The following is a 20253-nucleotide window of genomic DNA, read 5'->3' on the forward strand; positions in this document are numbered from 1 at the left end:
ATGTAGTTGTATGCTCAACATACCGTCCACCAAATACCGCAGAGCAGGAAGGTAAATTTGAGAACAGCCTCAGACGCATAGAAGAGGTCCTGACAAATCTGGACCAGCACATCAATATACTTTTCCTAGGCGACTTTAATCTCCCAAATGTTAAATGGCCTGAAGGTCACATCCTCTCTGGGATGTCAGTGCATGAACAAAGCCAGGCAAAATCATTGCTAGAACTATCCAACATGCTGTTCATGGAACAAGTGATACTCCAACCAACCAGGGGAAGCAATATTTTGGATCTCTGCTTCACAAACAATGTGAGCCTAATCCATAATGTGAAAATAACGCCCACATCTCTCTCAGATCATAACATTATAGAATTAACTATGTATGGTCCTAGACAACCCACTGACACCCACCCCACCAGGAGGACTCAAGCAATATCCAACCTGAATTTCCACGGGGCGGACTGGAAGCCAATTCGCAGAGAGATTCGAAATCAAAACTGGCATGACAGCATTTCTATACAAGACAATGACCTCAAACTAAGTCATTTTATGTCAACCATACAAGACATATGCACCAAATACGTGCCATGTAGAAAGACCAGCAAACATGTCAAGAGACAGGAAAATCCTTATGAGACACAGAACAAAAGTCTCAAACCAGTTAAATAGAGAACTGGAAGATAGGAAAAGGGCTAAATTAAAACTAACACTGTTAGAAAGAGAAAAGAAAATTAAACTCTCCCATGAAAAGGAGAGAGCAGAGAAGGAAAAGAGAGCAGTAGAAAGCATAAAAACAAACCCCAATGCTTTCTATAGATTTGCAAAGGGGACTGCTACGGTGCAGTATAAGATAGGACCCCTGTTCCTGCCTAATGGCTCACTGACTGCAGATCCCACATGGATAAGTGAAGTGCTCAGTATACAATTCAAGAGTGTCTTCACCTCTCCTCTGAGTCACATGCAGATAAAGAACCCAGCTGATTTCTTTGACAATAGCACTCAGCAGAAGGGGACGGCATCCATTACCTACATCGACATTGAAGAGGAAGATGTGATAGCTGCCATAAATGAAATGAGCTCAAATTCGGCAACTGGCCCCGATGGTTTCCCAGCTGTCCTCTTAAAGTCGTGTAAACAAGAATTAGCAGGACCACTCCGGATACTCTTCCAGAGTTTCCTTGCAAATGGTACACTTCCCAAAAAGCTGAAGGAAGGCACCATATGTCCTATCCATAAAGGTGGAAGCAGAGCAGAGGCTGGGAACTACAGGCCCATCTCTCTGACTTCACATATTAGCAAAGTCATGGAACGAATTGTCAGAAGGAGATTGATTGCGTTCCTAGAAGAAAATGACTTGCTGAATGAGACCCAGCATGGTTTCCGTCCAGGTAAAAGCTGCCTCACGCAGCTCTTGCAGCATTATGACTGGGTCCTGAAGCAGCTACTTTACCATTCAAATGTTGATGTGATATATCTTGACTTTGCAAAAGCCTTTGACAAAGTTGATCATGGCTTGATATGTCACAAGCTGCGAAACCTTGGCATAGCTGGTAAATTAGGAGAGTGGCTGCATGACTTCCTGAATGGTAGAAGTCAGACAGTTGCAGCCAATGGAGAACTATCTAGGGAAACACAAATATTGAGCGGTGTTCCACAGGGAACTGTTCTGGGGCCACTACTGTTCATAGTGGCCCTTCTGGACATGTCCACGGTCACTCGGAGAGCCACTGTCACTAGCTATGCTGATGACACAAAGATATCTCAGGCAATAAAGAATCCTGATGATATTGTAAGCCTGCAGAATGACCTAAATGCAATATATGAGTGGGCAGAGCAAAATAATATGCAGTTCAATGCAAAAAAATTTCAAGTACTGCGCTACAAGACCACAAGTACCTCCCAACTGGCATACACAGGGCCTGGAGGTACTGCAATCCCAGAACCACAAACAGTGAAAGATCTGGGCATCAACATGTGTAGTGATGCTCTTATACACCAGATGTGCCATCAAAACTCTTGATTGGACCATGTCAGGTGGGGGAGAAGAGCCATGCAAGGAACGTGAAAATCACGGTGGTGCACCAGCATGACCGCAGCCACTTAGCTGAAACACAAATAAATAAATATATATATGTGTATATATATATATGTGTGTATGTATATATATATATATGTGTGTATATATATATATATGTATATATATATATGTGTGTGTATATATATATATATATATGTATGTATGTGTAAATATATATATATATATATATTTATTTATGGGTTTCAGCCAAGTGGCTGCGGTCATGCTGGTGCACCACCGTGATTTTCCGTCTTTATGCTGTGTTCTCTTCACGTTCCTTGCATGGCTCTTCTCCCCCACCTGATTCGGTCCAATCAAGAGTTTTGATGGCACATCTGGTGTATGAGAGAATTTGACATCGCTGCCCTAAACTGCGTCTCATTACGAGCCATTGGTTCGTCTGGTATCGTGGAGAGGAAAGCGTCAAGTTTTGTCTTGAAGACCTCCGCATCCATGTCTTGCATATCTCTCAAATGTTTTGGCAGGGCATTGAAGAGCTGAGGTCCTCTGAAACCGAGGCTGCTGCAGTAGAGACCTAGTGCCTTCAGTCGCTCCCTGTAGTTCATCTGTTGGACTGTGGCGATCTTTTTTGTATAGTGCCGCTGAATTGCCTCGAGTTCTGCTGTCCGCTTAACACTGTGTGGTGACCACAACTGATAGCAATAGTCTAGGCGGCTCAGAACAAATGTCTTCCATAGAGTCAACATGACTTTTTGATCCCTTGTACGGAATGTCCTCAGTATCCACCCTGCCAGTTGCTGTCAACTTGACAGTGTGCATGTGAAATGATGCATCACTACACATGTTGATGCCCAGATCTCTTACTGCTTGTGGTTCTGGGAATGCAGTACCTCCAGGTCCTGTGTGTATGCCAGTTAGGAGGTACTTGTGGTCTTGTAGCGCAGTACTTGAATTTTTTTGCATTGAACTGCATACCATTTTCCTCTGCCCACTCATATATTGCATTTAGGTCATTCTGCAGGTTTACAATATCATCAGGATTCTTTATTGCCTGAGATATCTTTGTGTCATCAGCATAGTTAGTGACAGTGTCTCTCCGAGTGACCGTGGGCATGTCCAGAAGGGCCACTATGAACAGTAGTGGCCCCAGAATAGTTCCTTGTGGAACACCGCTCAATATGTGTATTTCCCTAGATAGTTCTCCATTGGCCGCAACTGTCTGACTTCTACCATTCAGGAAGTCATACAGCCACTCTTCTAATTTACCAGCTATGCCAAGGTTTCGCAGCTTGTGACATATCAAGCCAAGATCAAATTTGTCAAAGGCTTTTGCAAAGTCGAGATATATCACATCAACATTTGAATGGTCAAGTAGCCGCTTCAGGACCCAGTCATAATGCTGCAAGAGCTGCGTGAGGCAGCTTCTACTTGGACGGAAACCATGCTGAGTCTCATTCAGCAAGTCATTTTCTTCTAGGAACGCAATCAATCTCCTTCTGACAATTCGTTCCATGACTTTGCTAATATGTGAAGTCAGAGAGATGGGCCTGTAGTTTCCAGCCTCTGCTCTGCTTCCACCTTTATGGATAGGACATATGGTGCCCTCCTTCAGCTTTTTGGGAAGTTTACCATTTGCAAGGAAACTCTGGAAGAGTATCCGGAGTGTTCCTGCTAGTTCTTGTTTAGACGACTTTAACAGGACAGCTGGGAAACCATCGGGGCCACTTGCCGAATTTGAGTTCATTTCATTTATGGCAGCTATCACATCTTCCTCTTCAATGTCAATGTAGGTAATGGATGCAGTCTTTTTCTGCTGAGTGCTATTGTCAAAGAAATCAGCTGGGTTCTTTATCTGCATGTGACTCAGAGGAGAAGTGAAGACACTCCTGAATTGTGTACTGGGCACTTCACTTATCCATGTGGGATCTACAGTCAGTGAGCCATTAGGCAGGAATAGGGGTCCTATCTTATACTGTACCGTAGCAGTCTCTTTTGCAAATCTATAGAAAGCCTTGGGGTTTGTTTTTATGCTTTCTACTGCTCTCTTCTCTATATATATAGATATATATAAATGCATAAATATATAAATGCATAAATATATATATGCATATATCTATATATATGCATATCTATATGTGTATATATATATGCATATCTATATATATATGCATATCTATATGTGTATATATATATGCATATCTATATGTGTATATATATATGCATATATATATATATATATATGCATATATATATACACATATAGATATGCATATATATATACACATATAGATATGCATATATATAGATATGCATATATATATACACATATAGATATGCATATATATAGATATATGCATATATATATATATGCATATATATATATATATGCATATATATATATATATATATGCATATATATATATATATGCATATATATATATATATATATGCATATATATATATATATGCATATATATATATATATGCATATATATATATATATGCATATATATATATATATATATGCATATATATATATGCATATATATATGCATATATATATATACACATATAGATATGCATATATATATACACACACATATAGATATGCATATATATATATATATATACGCATATATATATATATATACACATAGATATATGTATATACAGAGAGATATAGGTTGATAGCTGCATATATATACATGTATAAATTACATAATATATATATATATATATGTATATGAATATAAAGGGACATATATGAGGAAATAAATACATATATATATTTATGTGTGTGTGTGTATATGGGCATGCATATGCGTATATATACACATACATGTATATGCATACATACATAGGAATATGTGTGTGTGTGCGTGTGCGTGCGCCCGTGCGTTTAAACTTAGATAGAAACACCTAGTCAATCGTGTAATCGTGTTTATCTTAAATATTATATAATGAAATAAGACCTCCTTTCGCAGATGCTCATCCTCTTTAATACTTCAAATAACAAATAACAACTGCCATGATTCGAAATCCTTTGGGCAACGTGATTTTCTATGAAGCTAGAACGGCCAACAATAGCAAACGAACTGGACAGGTTCGTAAATCATTAATGAAGGAGGTTTCCCTTTAATAAATAACAGCAAACACGCTAATGAGAAGCATGATGTTTATAAGGTTTTAAGATTCTTATGTACATACGTGCACACGTACATACATACATACAGTCATACACAAACATAGATAGATACATACATGCATGCGTATATCTATGAGTTTTACGTATTTACATATGTGCGTAGATAGATAGATAGATAGATAGATATACATATATATATAGATGTGTGTGTGCGTTTGCGTGTGTTGAAAAATAGGCGTATATTCAAACTGACTAACGGTAGATAGATACAAATAGGCATACATACACTCATAAATATATGTATGCACATATATGTCTATATATTCCCCCACACAAATACACACTTATGCTTATTATATGCGTGAAATTGTACTAATATACATACACACAAACATAAAATAAACAAATGTAATGGCAGGGAATAGCGATTAACTGGAAAAGCAGATAATTAATAAAGGGCTTATGACTAATATCTCCCTATTAGATAGCTAATGAATTCTTGACTAGGTAATATCTCTTAGCCATCCAATTGTTGATAGCTAACGGTTAATGAATTTCTGATTAATAATTATCGAGAAACGGATTAGTCCTGGTTAGTTATTAGCTCTCAGTTCTTAGGTAATTTATATCCGGTTTTCCGAACGTAATGTCTCTCCTGGTTTGGAATCCGCTTTTGTCTTTATCGTATAGCTTCTACCAAGAAAGTATCTGAATAAAGGCTTAATACAATATATAATATCGGCGGGAGGTGGGATATCTACAGATGTGAGCTAATTAACATTTTATACGTGTTTAATTAATTTCAAATAGTTCACAGGTGCATCACTATTTTAAGGCGATGGATTTGTTTTGTAATTATCATAGAAATCATTTTAGGATTACCTCGTATTCCTAAACCAAAGCAACGTAAATTTCTAAGGTTAATCTCATGATGCGCGACAGAATGCAATGCCAAAATGCTTGTGTTCGCGATAGTGTTCGAAATATAGACAGATAGATCCAATGGTTTATTCGATGAATTCCTTCTACTTGGCAATCCATCGTCATATGTCTGAAAAAAGGTAAAATTTATTTCAATTTCGAAAATGATAAATTAAATTTATAGAAGGAATGAACTAGAAAAAAAAAATACGATAAAGAAAACCATTTTTCGTGTTAATTCAAATAAATGTGGAAAGAATAATAAATGGGAAAAAGAAAACGAACTTATTTATCTGATATCCCGATATACACAACAACTACCTCAAAGGTAAATAGATGTCTCTCATTATATCATTTTATCTGTGCAGACACTACTTGGTGCTTCAAACTTGTTAATGTATTATACACTAGATTGTTCCCGAGTCATATAAACTTCATTCCCGAGTCATTTAGATGACTCATAAGGACAGTTTGGGCCAGATTCCTAGTGTATATATTCGTCGCAGGAATACTCGTTTTTACCAGCTGAGGGGACTGTAGCAATGTGAAATGAAGTGTTTCGCTCAAGAACACAACGGATCGTCTAGTTTTGGAATCGAAACCACTATCATACAATCATGACCAAACACCCTAACCATTAACCACACAGCTCCACATTATGCACAAGGCAAGTTCTACTAAGCACTAGATTAAGTATTTAGAAGCATTAAAACATATCTTGTTTCTAGAGAAGAATCTTTCCAAAATGATTGTGTCTGTTCAGATTTGAGAGATCTGTGTATATATCGATCGGATGTCCAGTTTTCTTTCATTTTCTGCACAAGTTCTTTTGTTCGCAGAAGTATACAACGGTTCAACAGCCACTAAGTACTAGAACTACAAAGAACATTCAAACCACTATTTCGAAATGATAACGAAGACATTGTATGCAAAGATCAAAACACTCGCTACACCGTTAATATAAGATTTTCACTTACACGGATGTCAGTGTCAACCCACGTAAGAATATTTTCGTTCCCTCGCCAAAAAAAAAAAAAAGAAAAAGAATTACCAATTAAAGGAAGGAATCTATGCAAGTGCTATCATAGAAATATTAAAATTCTTATCCCCAGATTTCATCGTCTGTCTTAGAATAGCAATATCGAATCAATGAAGTTCAACAATAAGAATGTAGTTATTGATATTACAATCACGAAATCTATAGACATATCATCTGAGTAGGAGAACCAGGACGGAACCGTAATGATATTTAACCGGAAGCTAACCTAACATTTGGATTTACATACACACACACACACACGTATATGTACTTATATAGACACATACATATGTATATATATGCATATATACACAGCTATATATATATTATATAGATAGATACAGATATATCCACATACATTTACATGTATAAATATACATATCTATATGCGTGCATACATACATACATACATCTCAATCCACATACATACATTTACATGTATATATACATATCTATATACGTGCATACATATATACATATTTACGTATGTATATGTGTATAGACACAAACACGTATATATATATTTATATATATATATATATATTTATATATATATATATAGTTGATCGAATTTCAAATGATGACCAATAATCTAATATACTAATAATAGACTAAATGGTGATTGGCGTCATCAGATGGATGGAGAATTACAATCATTGTGAGAGCGACTATAGACATTAGTGACTAATGAGTGTGTGTAGACATAATCGTTGTCCCGATGACTACGATGATGATTATAATGGCGATGTTCTTGGCGATGGCGACTATGATGAGGATGACGACGACTTTTATGATGATGTTGAGGATGTATTTAAGGAAAGGAAGGAGGCTTAAGAAAATGAAGTTAACCATTCTGACGTCAAAACATTTGCAGTCGAAAAGCAGCAGCAGAAATTTATTACTATTACTTATATTTTAGCTTGATTTCTGGACAGTCTACTTCGTAGCCGGGTCTCTACCTAACACCTAAGATTTATAACTACGTTATATCAATAGGTATTTTTTTCTCAAGATATGCGCTGTTGAGGTTAGTGCAAGGTTTTCGGCATCGTGCATGTTTGATTTTCCAGATATTTTAACACTGAAATTTGAAGACACCTTTTTAAACTATACTTAGTGTTCCTGTTACTTCCGGTTGAGTAACTGTAAATCCGATTTCCATCTTCTGATGTTTGTCACCTTTGCTTCCAACAATATTCAACTCACTGGATATGCTCTATTGTTACTATTATTCGGACAGAATCAAAGTGGTGAGCTTCCCAGAATCGATAGTTGGTGCTATCATCTGTCGATGTTCCGAAGAATTTCATCAACGGGTAGTCTAAACTGGGTGATTTTTGCCATTGGTCGTCTGTCTGGGGGCGTTTACAGCAGTCTTACGGCTGGAGGCAGCACATCAATGAAGTGTTCGATTTGCTCATTATATATAAAAAGAGAGAGAAAAAATAAGTAGATATAAACACATGGACAAATAAATAAAAGCAAATCAAACGAACATGTATAAACAGGAGATACAGATAATACAGGCACTCCCCATACACACACATGCACGTACTAAACATAGAAACACATAGAGGGATACGCATGCGCAAATAAAGACACATGCAATAGGAATACAAAATACAAAATGGCTGATCGTTAGTAAGGAGGGACACACAAATAAGACAGAAGAAAGCAAAGGACCACTGATGAGGTCACACAAGTGTGACGGAAGAACTCTGGGCGAAATACGATTAATGTAATATAAAGCTGAAGCAAATTAACGCCAAATATATAGTGCGTGTGTTTTTATTGGCTAAATGGCAACATGACCATCCCCAAATACAATATATATAGGAGTAATATGTATAATTAGCCTCTAATTTATTTTTATTCTCTGTTTATTTCTTCGTGTTCCTTTCGGTTAAAGAGCGTAGGCTCAAAAATCAAAAGACTTTCACATCTTTCCGAGCGTTAAACTAATACACCTGCCAGTTGTTTTTACACTCGTCTTCGTCTTTTGTTTTTCCGTAAATTTCATACACACACACACACAAAGATTTACTTTACTTAATGAGATAAAAAAACCAAGGCTGTGTAGATTTATAAATGGGTCTTACAGCTGTTTCCAGGATATTTATTATATCCCTTCATCGGAGACGGTGTGAGAAGATGGTTAAGCAATAGTTAATTGAGATAAGATACGAAATAGAGAGTGAATTACCGATATAATAAATATCCTGGAAACAGCTGTAAGACCTATTTATAAATGTTCTAAAATCTACACAGCCCCGGTTTTTTTTTTTTATCTCATTACGAAAAGTAAATCTTTATATACAGACCCTGATATATGACCTACGTTGGGCCCCTTATTCGCATAATCACCGAACCTGGAGCTTAACAATTGTCTATCCATAGCATTTACTTAGCATTACCTGACAGCCCTGGGTCTCATTGACACCACTACCTCTCTCTCTCTCATATATATATATATAGGAATTTACAATTTGAAAGTGAAAAATTGCATCGTTCTTTGAAAGACGATACTGCGCTACAATTTTCATTATTCTTACCATTCCGCAACACAACCACTCACCTGAACGTAACATTTAAGCTGTCCTTAGCAAGTTAGTGCATTCCACTGATTATTTGTTTGGTATATTAATGAAAAATATAAGTCTATAAATAAATAAACCAAAGCATTGAAACTATCAAATCTAACTTTTCATTTTGATTACTAATGGGAAAATATACGATAGCTCTAAGTGTAGCTTCTTGGTTTTCTTGCTTGGAATTGTTGCTACCATTTTACGAGTTATTTATAAATGTTGTGATAACTACAGAGAAGTTTCATAGACTCGAAGCGGTACTGCACCTGTGAACTATTTGAAATTAATTAAATGCAATTTAAATTTTAATTAACTTGCACATGCAGAGAAGATTCAGATCTCTTGATATTTTTTTGTTCCCCCTAGTATACCGTAGAATCGAAAACGAACACGTTCTGCTGCGGCAGTAATTATTAGTCTGTTTATCTATTTATAAATTTATATATTTTATTTCTCAGTGGTTTATCAAAGTTACGCTATGTCAGCTACTGGGGAAAAAAAATATTTCTCATAGGTAAAATGAAATTAGTTACAGAGTAAAAAAAAATTAATATAATAACAAAAATAATAACTTCTGAAGTCAGAGTTAGAAATATTCATCTTGAAAGGTTAAATCGATTCTGTTGACTACGGTATCTGATTCCACGCTGTGAACTTATTTTACCAAATCTCTGCTGAATTACTGAAGTATCGGACGCCAATGGACAATTCTGGCGTCCACACACACACACTCGTACATATACACGCACACATACACACACGTTCACACACATCTACACGCGCGCGCACAGTGCGACAATACGTACTGCGTGATCAAACTGCTCCTCTATGTCCATTATAATTATGCACTGCGTTACTTATAGACTACACAAGGAACATGTCTACCACGTATCCAGGTATAAGGAGCTACAGATCGCTTCGCCTTCTACCATTAACTACCTCCACAACCCAGGTTTGCTCCGTCATAACCAGCCTTAGCTGCAAAAGCACAACCGTGAAAGGAGGGCATGCAAATAAAGTCGGCCATATTTGAAACTACGGACGATGAAAGGACGGATCTAGGCAACAGTTTTAGTCTCATCAGGCGTTTTCCTGATTTTACCATACCGCCCACAGTATTTGAGTATTCCTTAATGCTTTAGTACATTTCTAGTAGAACGTAGAACGAATCCAAGAAGAGTGCACAGGATAAAAGAATAAAAACAAATCTATGTTCTATAGAAATGCAAAAGAATAGCGTGCAGAAATGTTGAATCCATTACAATCTGACAGGCTTGTTTCAAAATTATAAAGATATTCTTTATTGCTGACGTGTCTAGCTGATTATGCGAAATGGATTTCATATATGTGTATGCCGTAGCGTATGTGCACGCGCGTGTGTGTATGTGTGTGCATATAGTTTCATGTGAACGCTTGCACATGAATTATAGACGTTCTCATATGTAAAATAGTGATAAACACAAATTGACAATCAAATGCATACGCACGGACACATCCACAAACACACATATATACAGTGTATATCACATACACACACACACATACAATCATGTATATATATATATATATATATATATATATATATATATATATATATGAGTGTATATACATATATATCTATATAGCGGAGTACGTACACCTTATCTCATATATATATACACACACACACGCACGGTGCTGAATTAAAATAACATGCATGTAACTATAATCGCGAACTCACACCATGTTAGCGACGAATTGATTTTAAGAATTGGTCATACAAAGAGTGATAAAAATATTGTTTTAGAAAGAATTTATGTAAACTTCCATTTAGCTATAGTGAACTACGGGGAAGGGAGAATCATGTGCATAAAGGTTGAAAAATTGTTTCACATCAACATGTATACTTGGGTTCCAGAACATTAACATGATTTACATCTCAAAGTATATACCCTCGCAAAAATATATATATATATATGCACACACACACACACACACACACACACTATGGGTCTGTGTTGCCGAACCGCTAGGATACAGGGACGTAAACATTCCAGCATTGGTTGTCAAGCGATGTCGGGACACACACACACGACGGGATTCTTTCAGTTTCTATCCACCAAATGCACTGACAAGGATTCGGTCGTTCTTAGACTATAGCAGAAGACACCTACCTAAGGTGCTACGCAGTGGGACTGAACCCGGATCCATGTGGTTGATAAGCAAGGTAATTAGCACACAGCCAATCCTATTAGTAATGATAAGACCGTTATTTAACATAACGATCATATGGTCAGCATTGGAAGAAAAATGGATGGATGGATGGATGGATATGCAGAGTTGCTTCAAATGAGTTAGATTTTTTTTTCCAAATTGCACGCGTAAAGTATTGTTTGACCCGATGTTCTGGTCGGCAGAATATATATCTACAAGAATATCTCGTCGTGGGATCACAACCGGTACCTTAAATGTTCCGAACAAATGTGTTAGCCACGCATCTTTGCAGCTCCCATAATCTCAAGACATGAAATGTTACAAGTTTGACAAGCACATTTCTCGTAAAACAGAGGAACCGATAAAAATATGTAAAGTAGTAATCTATGGAAATATAGTGAAGTAAAACATCTAAAGATATTCAACCGTTAATATCTGACAGATTGGCTACTCAACTAAGACGCTTAAAAGTAGGAAATTCTTTACAGCCAATATCTTTCCATATACAGGTGTGTGTACGTATATGTACACACACACACAAAACAAAAATACGCATACACAAACGCACACACACATATATATATATATATATATATATATATATATATACATATACATTTACATGTGCGTGAGTGCGTATAAGATAGATAGATATTGTGAAACACAACATTTTTGCCAGTCAAATTTACTGATCCCCAGTTCAATGAATATACATTGCTCTTCATGTTTGAATCCGAAGAGGATTACCAAAATTACAGAATGCATAGAAGTGTAATTTATGTATGAAATGTTATATACTTATATGCACGCGTGTGTGTATGCGGACCTGTCTATAATTATTTGTCTGTGTGTGTGTGTGTGTGTGCCTACGCGGATTATTTATTAAGCTCTGAGTCAATCCTTAGTTACCAAATATTGATTCATACTAATTATAAAATATGAAATATTATTTTATTATTATGAAAACGCTACGTTCTTCAATATACTATGATATATTTTTCACATTTATCAAACAGTGTAACTCATTTTTTAGTCATTTAAGAATATGTAGCCTAATACTCATCAAGACTGGAATTTCTAAACGTTTTACATTAATATTTTCTGCTGAAGAACGTGATGAGCTGTAGGGGAGTGTTTGCGGAAGGCCAGCCTCCCCTCTCCACGCGACCGGTGTTATCCAAGGGAAAGGCAAAGGGGCCGATACAGCTTGGCACCAGTGATGTCGCAACTCATTTATTAGCGTGCAAGTGGCTGAGCACTCCACAGATACAGAGGGTGACAAGGCTGGCCCTTTGAAATACAGTATGCCCTAATCCTTCAAGTGACAAGATGTTTAGCTCATCCCATATCTCCTTTCCCCCTCTGTCTTTGCTAACCTACTTTTCTTCCTCTTTGTTTCTCTCTCTCTCTCTCTGATCTCTTCAGTATTGCTTTTTGTCCTCCCTATTTGCGTCTCTCTTTCTCAGCTATAGACTTCTCTTCCATTTGTTATTTCATTAACATATTTATATTTGCATTAAAAGCAACCTCCTCTAACCCCTAAACCATTAACAACCACATCTCATTAACATAAAACCATTTCAATCTTGTTCGTTTCTTTTTGCTTAATATTTAATTCATTTTCAGATTGTATTAATCATTAATGTATGCTAATGTATGTATAATTATTATTTATGATTGATAACTGATATAGATGCAGTGAATGATTTCTAACCTCCTAACACGCCCCAATGTAACGAAATTAATAGGGAACGGGATATAAGCAACAGAATTACATTGAACCTCCTCTAAAATCTTACTGATTTTATTGATCCAGAAAGTCTGTAAAGACGCCTCAACGACGGCTGAATTCAAATTACAAAAAAAGCACTTATACCTCAAAAATACATCGCCGTAGAAGTATTAAAAAGTGGCTAATGTAATGGATAAGAGAATGAAATTAGCCCTGTAAACAGCGGGAGCACTGAAAAATTACCGTTTTGTAGGTAAAAGATTGTATGAGCTAAAAGTCGGAGTGGGAAAGTATAAACTACGCGCATCAATTTGCTATAAAAGCAGGTAGTAATTTTACTTTGTCCTTATTCTTAGTGCAAAGTTTAAAGAGTGCAGTTCAATTGTAATAGTTAGTTTTTCAAGGCTATGGAAGTGACAAAGGAGCATATTCGGCATAGTTTGCTTTATGACTTCAATAAAAGCAACAACGAAACGGAAAGTGCGAGGAATATTAATGCACTATATAGAGATCGGACAGTAAGCGGAAACCAATTTCAACGGTGGTTCCAGAAATTCGGAGCCGCAAACTACAGCCTAGAAGACGAGCCTCGTTCTCGAAGATATGTAGAGCTCGACAAGGACGTCCTGCAAACCCTGGTGGAACAAAATCCCATTGTAACTGTTGAGGAACTAGCAGAGAAGCTTCGATTTGGTCGTGCCACTATTCATTGACACCTACCCCAGAAGAAAAACGTCCATCTTTGGATTCAAGACGAATATTGTTCTTCAGGATAGTGCTCGACTACATACAGCGAGGATGACATTCCAAAGGCTGGAGCAGTTTGAATGGGAAATGATGCCCCATCCACCATATTCGCCGGACATCTCCCCATCTGATTATCATTTATTCCGCAGTCTTCAAAATCATTTGGACGGAAAAAATATGAATTCTGTTCTCGAGGCCAGAACAGTACTGGAGGAGTATTTTTCGGTACAGACAAGTGAATTTTGGAAGAGAGGTCTTCCACGTCTACTAGATAGATGGAGGAACATTGTAGAAAATGAAGAAGAGTATATTTTAGATTAAAAAAAGAACTTTGTTTACTTTAGTTTTGAAGAATAATAAAATACTGCAATATTTATGGTACGATCCAGTATATAGAATGGCTGATGTAGGCCTTAGATTGTTCCAGTTTCATTTACATTCTGTCTACTCGAGACGTTAACAGCTGCCCTATATGCACACGTATGTATCGTCTATAAGTGAACACGATTCAATAATCATTAATACTTCCCCAAAACTTGCTAACGTCAATCAAGTGACCGAACTATTTGACAACGGCAGGTGGTTCGTCTGTCGTATAATTAATCATTAGTTGTAACTTTGGCAATGAGAAGAGAAGCGGTCATTATGGTCTATAACATCTCTTAAAAATATAACAATATTTCTTCGTTGGTTTTTATTAGGCATATGTTTAATTGTAGCGCCCCTTTAAGAAAGCCTCCGCACATACGCATTTATTTGATCTTTTAATAATAACGATTAAACATTTCTATAATTATATCCAACCGATTAACAAAAATATAGACACGTCAGGAAACTTAGGAAGAATTATACAAAAATATGATTTTATACAAAAGTGCAAGAATGAATCCAGTCAGGGAATCGTATTTGAGGCAAATCAAAACGATTTTGTCTAATATATCTCATTAGAAAAACATTAACTGAATGACTAACTATTCGGGGGGGGGGGGGAAACCCACTCAGTTAAACGTTAATTAGTTCAAGATAATACATCATTCTACCTTTAAATTGGCTTTGCATATTTTAATAAAGTTCTACAATTGTCTAAAATTATTTTCGTATATCTTAAAGTCCCTGTGTGTGTGTGTATTATATTAACAGCATGTTTACATGTATATGTATCATCATACAGACACAAACTTGTGTGTGTGTGTGTGTGAATATATATTATCTAACATTGAATAATTATAAAAATTATTTTATAGCAATAAATTATTCATGTATGTGAATTGCGTTAACAGCATATATATAATATTTGTATGTATATATATAAATATTCTTTCCATTGCTACTAACTTACTAACAAACGCATGTTTTCTCTTTCTTCTCTTCCCGCTTCTGTTTTTTTTTTGTTTCGTCACTCTCTCCAACTTCTCCACCTGCTCCGAACCATCACATCCGCGTACGAACTCACCAACTATCAACTAATCTACTCAGGCTATGGTCTCACTGGACCTCGAGGCCAGCCAGGATATCCGGGCCAAAAGGGAGAAAAAGGATCGAAAGGCGAAACGGGTGAACGTGGTCCCAAAGGAGATCGAGGCGGTCAGTATTCCGTATATCACGCACAGCACGGATATATTCTGCAAGGTTATGGACAGCATTGATTGGTTCATGATTTTCTTCATACTTATATATCCACAAGCGTATATTTATGTATATATACATATACATATATATATATAAATGTATGTATATATATATGTATTTATATGTATATATATGTATTTCTATATATATATATATGCATGTATATATATGTATACATATATATATATATACATACATAGATATAACAGGTTTTATTGAGTAAATTTATATTAAAAATAAAAGGAGAAATTGCTTTGAGAATTTTTGTCATGAATAAAATGAAAGAGAATATTCACATTTTTATCAGCTCCATTTTAATTTTCTAAGTAAAACATATCAAGTTTGAAAATATATATATATATAATGAAATATATATCATATTAATTTATTTTTCTTTTTTATAATGACATGATTAAATGGGCTGAAGCAATTGGAATCGGTAGCATATTTTGATAAAAAATGTAAACATTATCTTCCTCTTATTTTTCATAATGTTCACAACGCATGTTCTCCTTAATGTTTTTATAATACGCATATATATATATATATATATATATATATATATGTGTGTATATATGTATATATATTTAATGTTTTGTGTTTCATTCTGTTTTATGTGTGTAATGTTTGTGAGAGGTGGGCAGTAAATTCATACTTTGTAGTTTTTTTGGGGAAACAATTTGTTTTATATTTGATTTGACAAGAACAACAATCGCACCAACGTCAACAACAGCAGAAATGGAAAACGTCTGCAATAATACTTATAGTAGCAACAACATCAATATAAGAACTTTGTAAAGAAAATATTACTAAAATATGATAAATTAATACATCGCTTTCATATCATTACACCGCTTTCTTCTACGGATTACGAAAACATTAAGATAACACTTAGAAGACAAGCAAAAATACGATAAGCTAGTTTAAAAAAGAATAACAAGAGTATAGTTTTTCTAAATCCGTACTGATCTGGAATTAAACAACAGGAAAATAAATATCGGAAATTAGACACAACAACTGCAAAAAATTATAGCTACACCACACAAAAAACAGCAAGAGTAAAGAGAGAAGTCCCAGGTGGGGGCATTGTTTTTATGACAACCGCTAGATGCAGCAGCCAAATTCTATACTAAAAAGGAAGTGAATGGACACAATGCGTAATACTTCTTTTTGTGAACTTTATCTTCGTTGGGTTATCATTGATGTGACGATTGAGAAGGCATGAATGATACTCCATGATAGATCAGGTCCTACAAGAAGCTAAACAATAACAAAAGCACTAAAACAACAATAACAACAAAAGCGACAGCTCAGCAACATTATTTCCCAACCACATGGTTCCGGGTTCAGTCCCACTGCGTGGCACCTTCGGTGAGTGTCATCTACTGTAGCCTCGGGCCGGCCAAAGCATTGTGAGTGGATTTGATAGATAGAAACACAAAGAAGCCCGTCGTATACATGTGTGTGTATTTGTGTGTCTGTGTTTGTGCCCCCATCATCGCTTAACAACCGATATTGGTGTGTTTACGTCCCCATGACTTCGCGGTTCTGCATAAGAGACCGTTACAATAAGTACTAGGCTTACAAAGAATAAGTCCTGGAGTCGATTAGTTCGACTAAAGGCGGTGGTCCAGCATGGCCGCTGTCAAAATACTGAAACAAGTCAAACAATAAAGAAATGTACTTCGCACACACGTACACACACACACACACACACACACACACAGAACCGCGTGGCTTAGTAGTTTGGGTATTCGGTTCATAAACGCAGGAGTTTAAATATACACACACACACCTACACACAAGCGCACGCACATATATATTTGTGTGCATAATACACACAGACACAGGCATATATATATATACACAGAAAGAGAAAGACAGAGAGAGAAATATAAACAGCAAAGTGAAAGAGTGAAAGATTAAGACACTCCAAGCATGAGCTAAAATAACATAGTAATAAGATGTCTTCGGAAAAGAAGCGAAAGACTTTTAAATTATAGTTTCTGTTGTGTTGTTGCTTTTCATGTTCGGACTTGAAGAAGAAGGCCATTTTTATTGATAATTAGTCATTCATTTATTTAAATTTATTCATTTCACATCAACTTTATTTTTTTTTTTTGTAATTGTTCTTTTCATTGTTTAATGATTGAAAATAATGTACAGTCTACGTTTTGTAGGATATTTTAGCAAAGCCTGTGGTCGCCTGGTTTTGTGCAACACTAAAATATAAGGAAATATATATGTACGATATATGTCTGTATGTATATGTGTGGGTGTGTGTGTATATATATATATATATATATATGAGTACGTATATATTTATATATATATATATATATATATATATGGGAACATGTGTTTATATATATATATAAATACATGTTCCCAACACCCATCCACACACATGTGTATGTATGTATATATGTATCTATCTATCTATCTCTCATATATATATATATATATATATATATATATATATATATATATAAACAACTGGGTTTGTATCATGTGGATCGTGGTTATTAGCTCTGTAGTGTTGTCCAGCATGTACTTGGTTAGCTGTGTACACTGCGGGAATAATATCAAATTACTAATCCCATTTTATCATTCACTCACAAAATTAATTAACGTAATCACAATTCTTTAATTATATTTGTTATTCCGCGTCTCTAGTCTCTGTAGCAACATTAGCTACACATCGAACGCGGTGAAGGAATACGGCAAATGAAGACGGATGACGTTTTCCATTCATTTTCATTTCTGATATACATACGACCTATATAAATACATGCAAATACGCACACATACACACATGGATATACTTACTCTTTTACTCGTTTCAGTCATTTGACAGTGGCCATGCTGGAGCACTGCATTTTAGTCGGGCTAATCGACCCCAGGACTTATTCTTTGTAAGCCTAGTACTTATTCTATCGGTCTCTTTTGCCGAACCGCGATGTTGGGGGGACAGACACAAACATACATATACATATATACGACGGGCTTCTTTCAGTTTCCGTCTACCAAATCCACTCACAAGGCTCTGGTCGGCCCGAGGCTATAGTAGAAGACACTTGCCCACGGTGCCACACAGTGGGACTGAACCCGGAACCATGTGGTTGGTAAGCAAGCTACTTACCACACAGCCACTCCTACGTCTTGTTTAAGATGTCCATAAAACAGATAAACTTAAACAAATGAAATACAGTGAATGGGAAACGCAATAACTCTTCGTAGAATCGAAATAATACTTAGCATTTGTTTGAAATTTTGGCACATGTCTAGCAAGTGGGTAGGATGATGTTAATCGATTACATCGATGCCAGTACTGAACTGTTACTTATGTAATCGGCTCCTAAAGGGATGAAAAATAAAGTCGACCTTTGTTGAATTTGAACTCAGAACATTAAGACAACCAAAATGCCGCTAAGTATTTCGACCGGGGTGCTAACGATTCTGGCAGCTCGCGGTCCTAATTACGGTTAATATTAATTATTAATGAAAAAAAATGCATCGGAGGGGTAATGCATACTCTGTATGCACACAAGAATAACATAAAATTTAATTTAATGTTATCAGACGAATTCATATTTTAACAAAATGACATTGAGTTATTTCCCCTGCTTATTGTTTAAGCATACGTAACGAAGTAAAATATTGATTCACCAAACCAAAATTTAATGAGTTCGAACCACACACTCAATGAATATTTCTGGAAAATTTGGTGAAAATTCATCCAGCCGTTCGCCAGTAATTTTGCAAACACACAGAGAAATAGCCAAAAACAAAATAAAAAAAGAAAAGCAACTACCATACCCTGCTTTCATTTACGCGCTCAGGGCAAAAATAGAGCAGTGAGAGAGCAGGCTCATTAGCACCCCGCTCGAAATGCTTACAGGCATTTCATCTGTCTTTACGTTCTGAGTTCAAATTCTTCAAATGTCGACTTTGCCTTTAATCGTTTCGGGGTCGATAAAATAAGTACTACTTGAGCATTGGGATCAATTTAATCGACGTAACCGCTCCTCAGAATTTTCTGGCCTTGTGCCAAAATTTCAAGCCAGTATTAATAGAGAATGTTTACTTCAAAATTTCCCCGTTAAAACAAACTGCAATCTTACAAGTCAGCTTTGAAGCTTCATGGAAGCAGTACGTGTCAAGACACATGCACATACACACACAGGCATATCTATCTATCTATCTATCTATCTATCTATCT

General features: G+C 36.0%; 1 protein-coding gene across 1 annotated transcript in view; it reads left to right on the top strand.

Annotated features, from left to right (window-relative positions):
• LOC106868744 (olfactomedin-like protein 2B) overlaps positions 1–20253 on the top strand; it is a 113117-nt gene that overhangs the window by 39474 nt on the left and 53390 nt on the right. Inside the window, exon 3 of the mRNA XM_089363485.1 lies at positions 15879–15986. Within this exon, the coding sequence (XP_089219611.1) occupies positions 15879–15986 (108 nt within the window). The remainder of the gene's footprint in view (positions 1–15878; positions 15987–20253) is intronic.

The sequence above is a fragment of the Octopus bimaculoides genome, chromosome 15, assembly GCF_046866305.1.
Source record: "Octopus bimaculoides isolate indiv1 chromosome 15, ASM4686630v1, whole genome shotgun sequence".
NCBI lineage: Eukaryota > Metazoa > Mollusca > Cephalopoda > Octopoda > Octopodidae > Octopus > Octopus bimaculoides.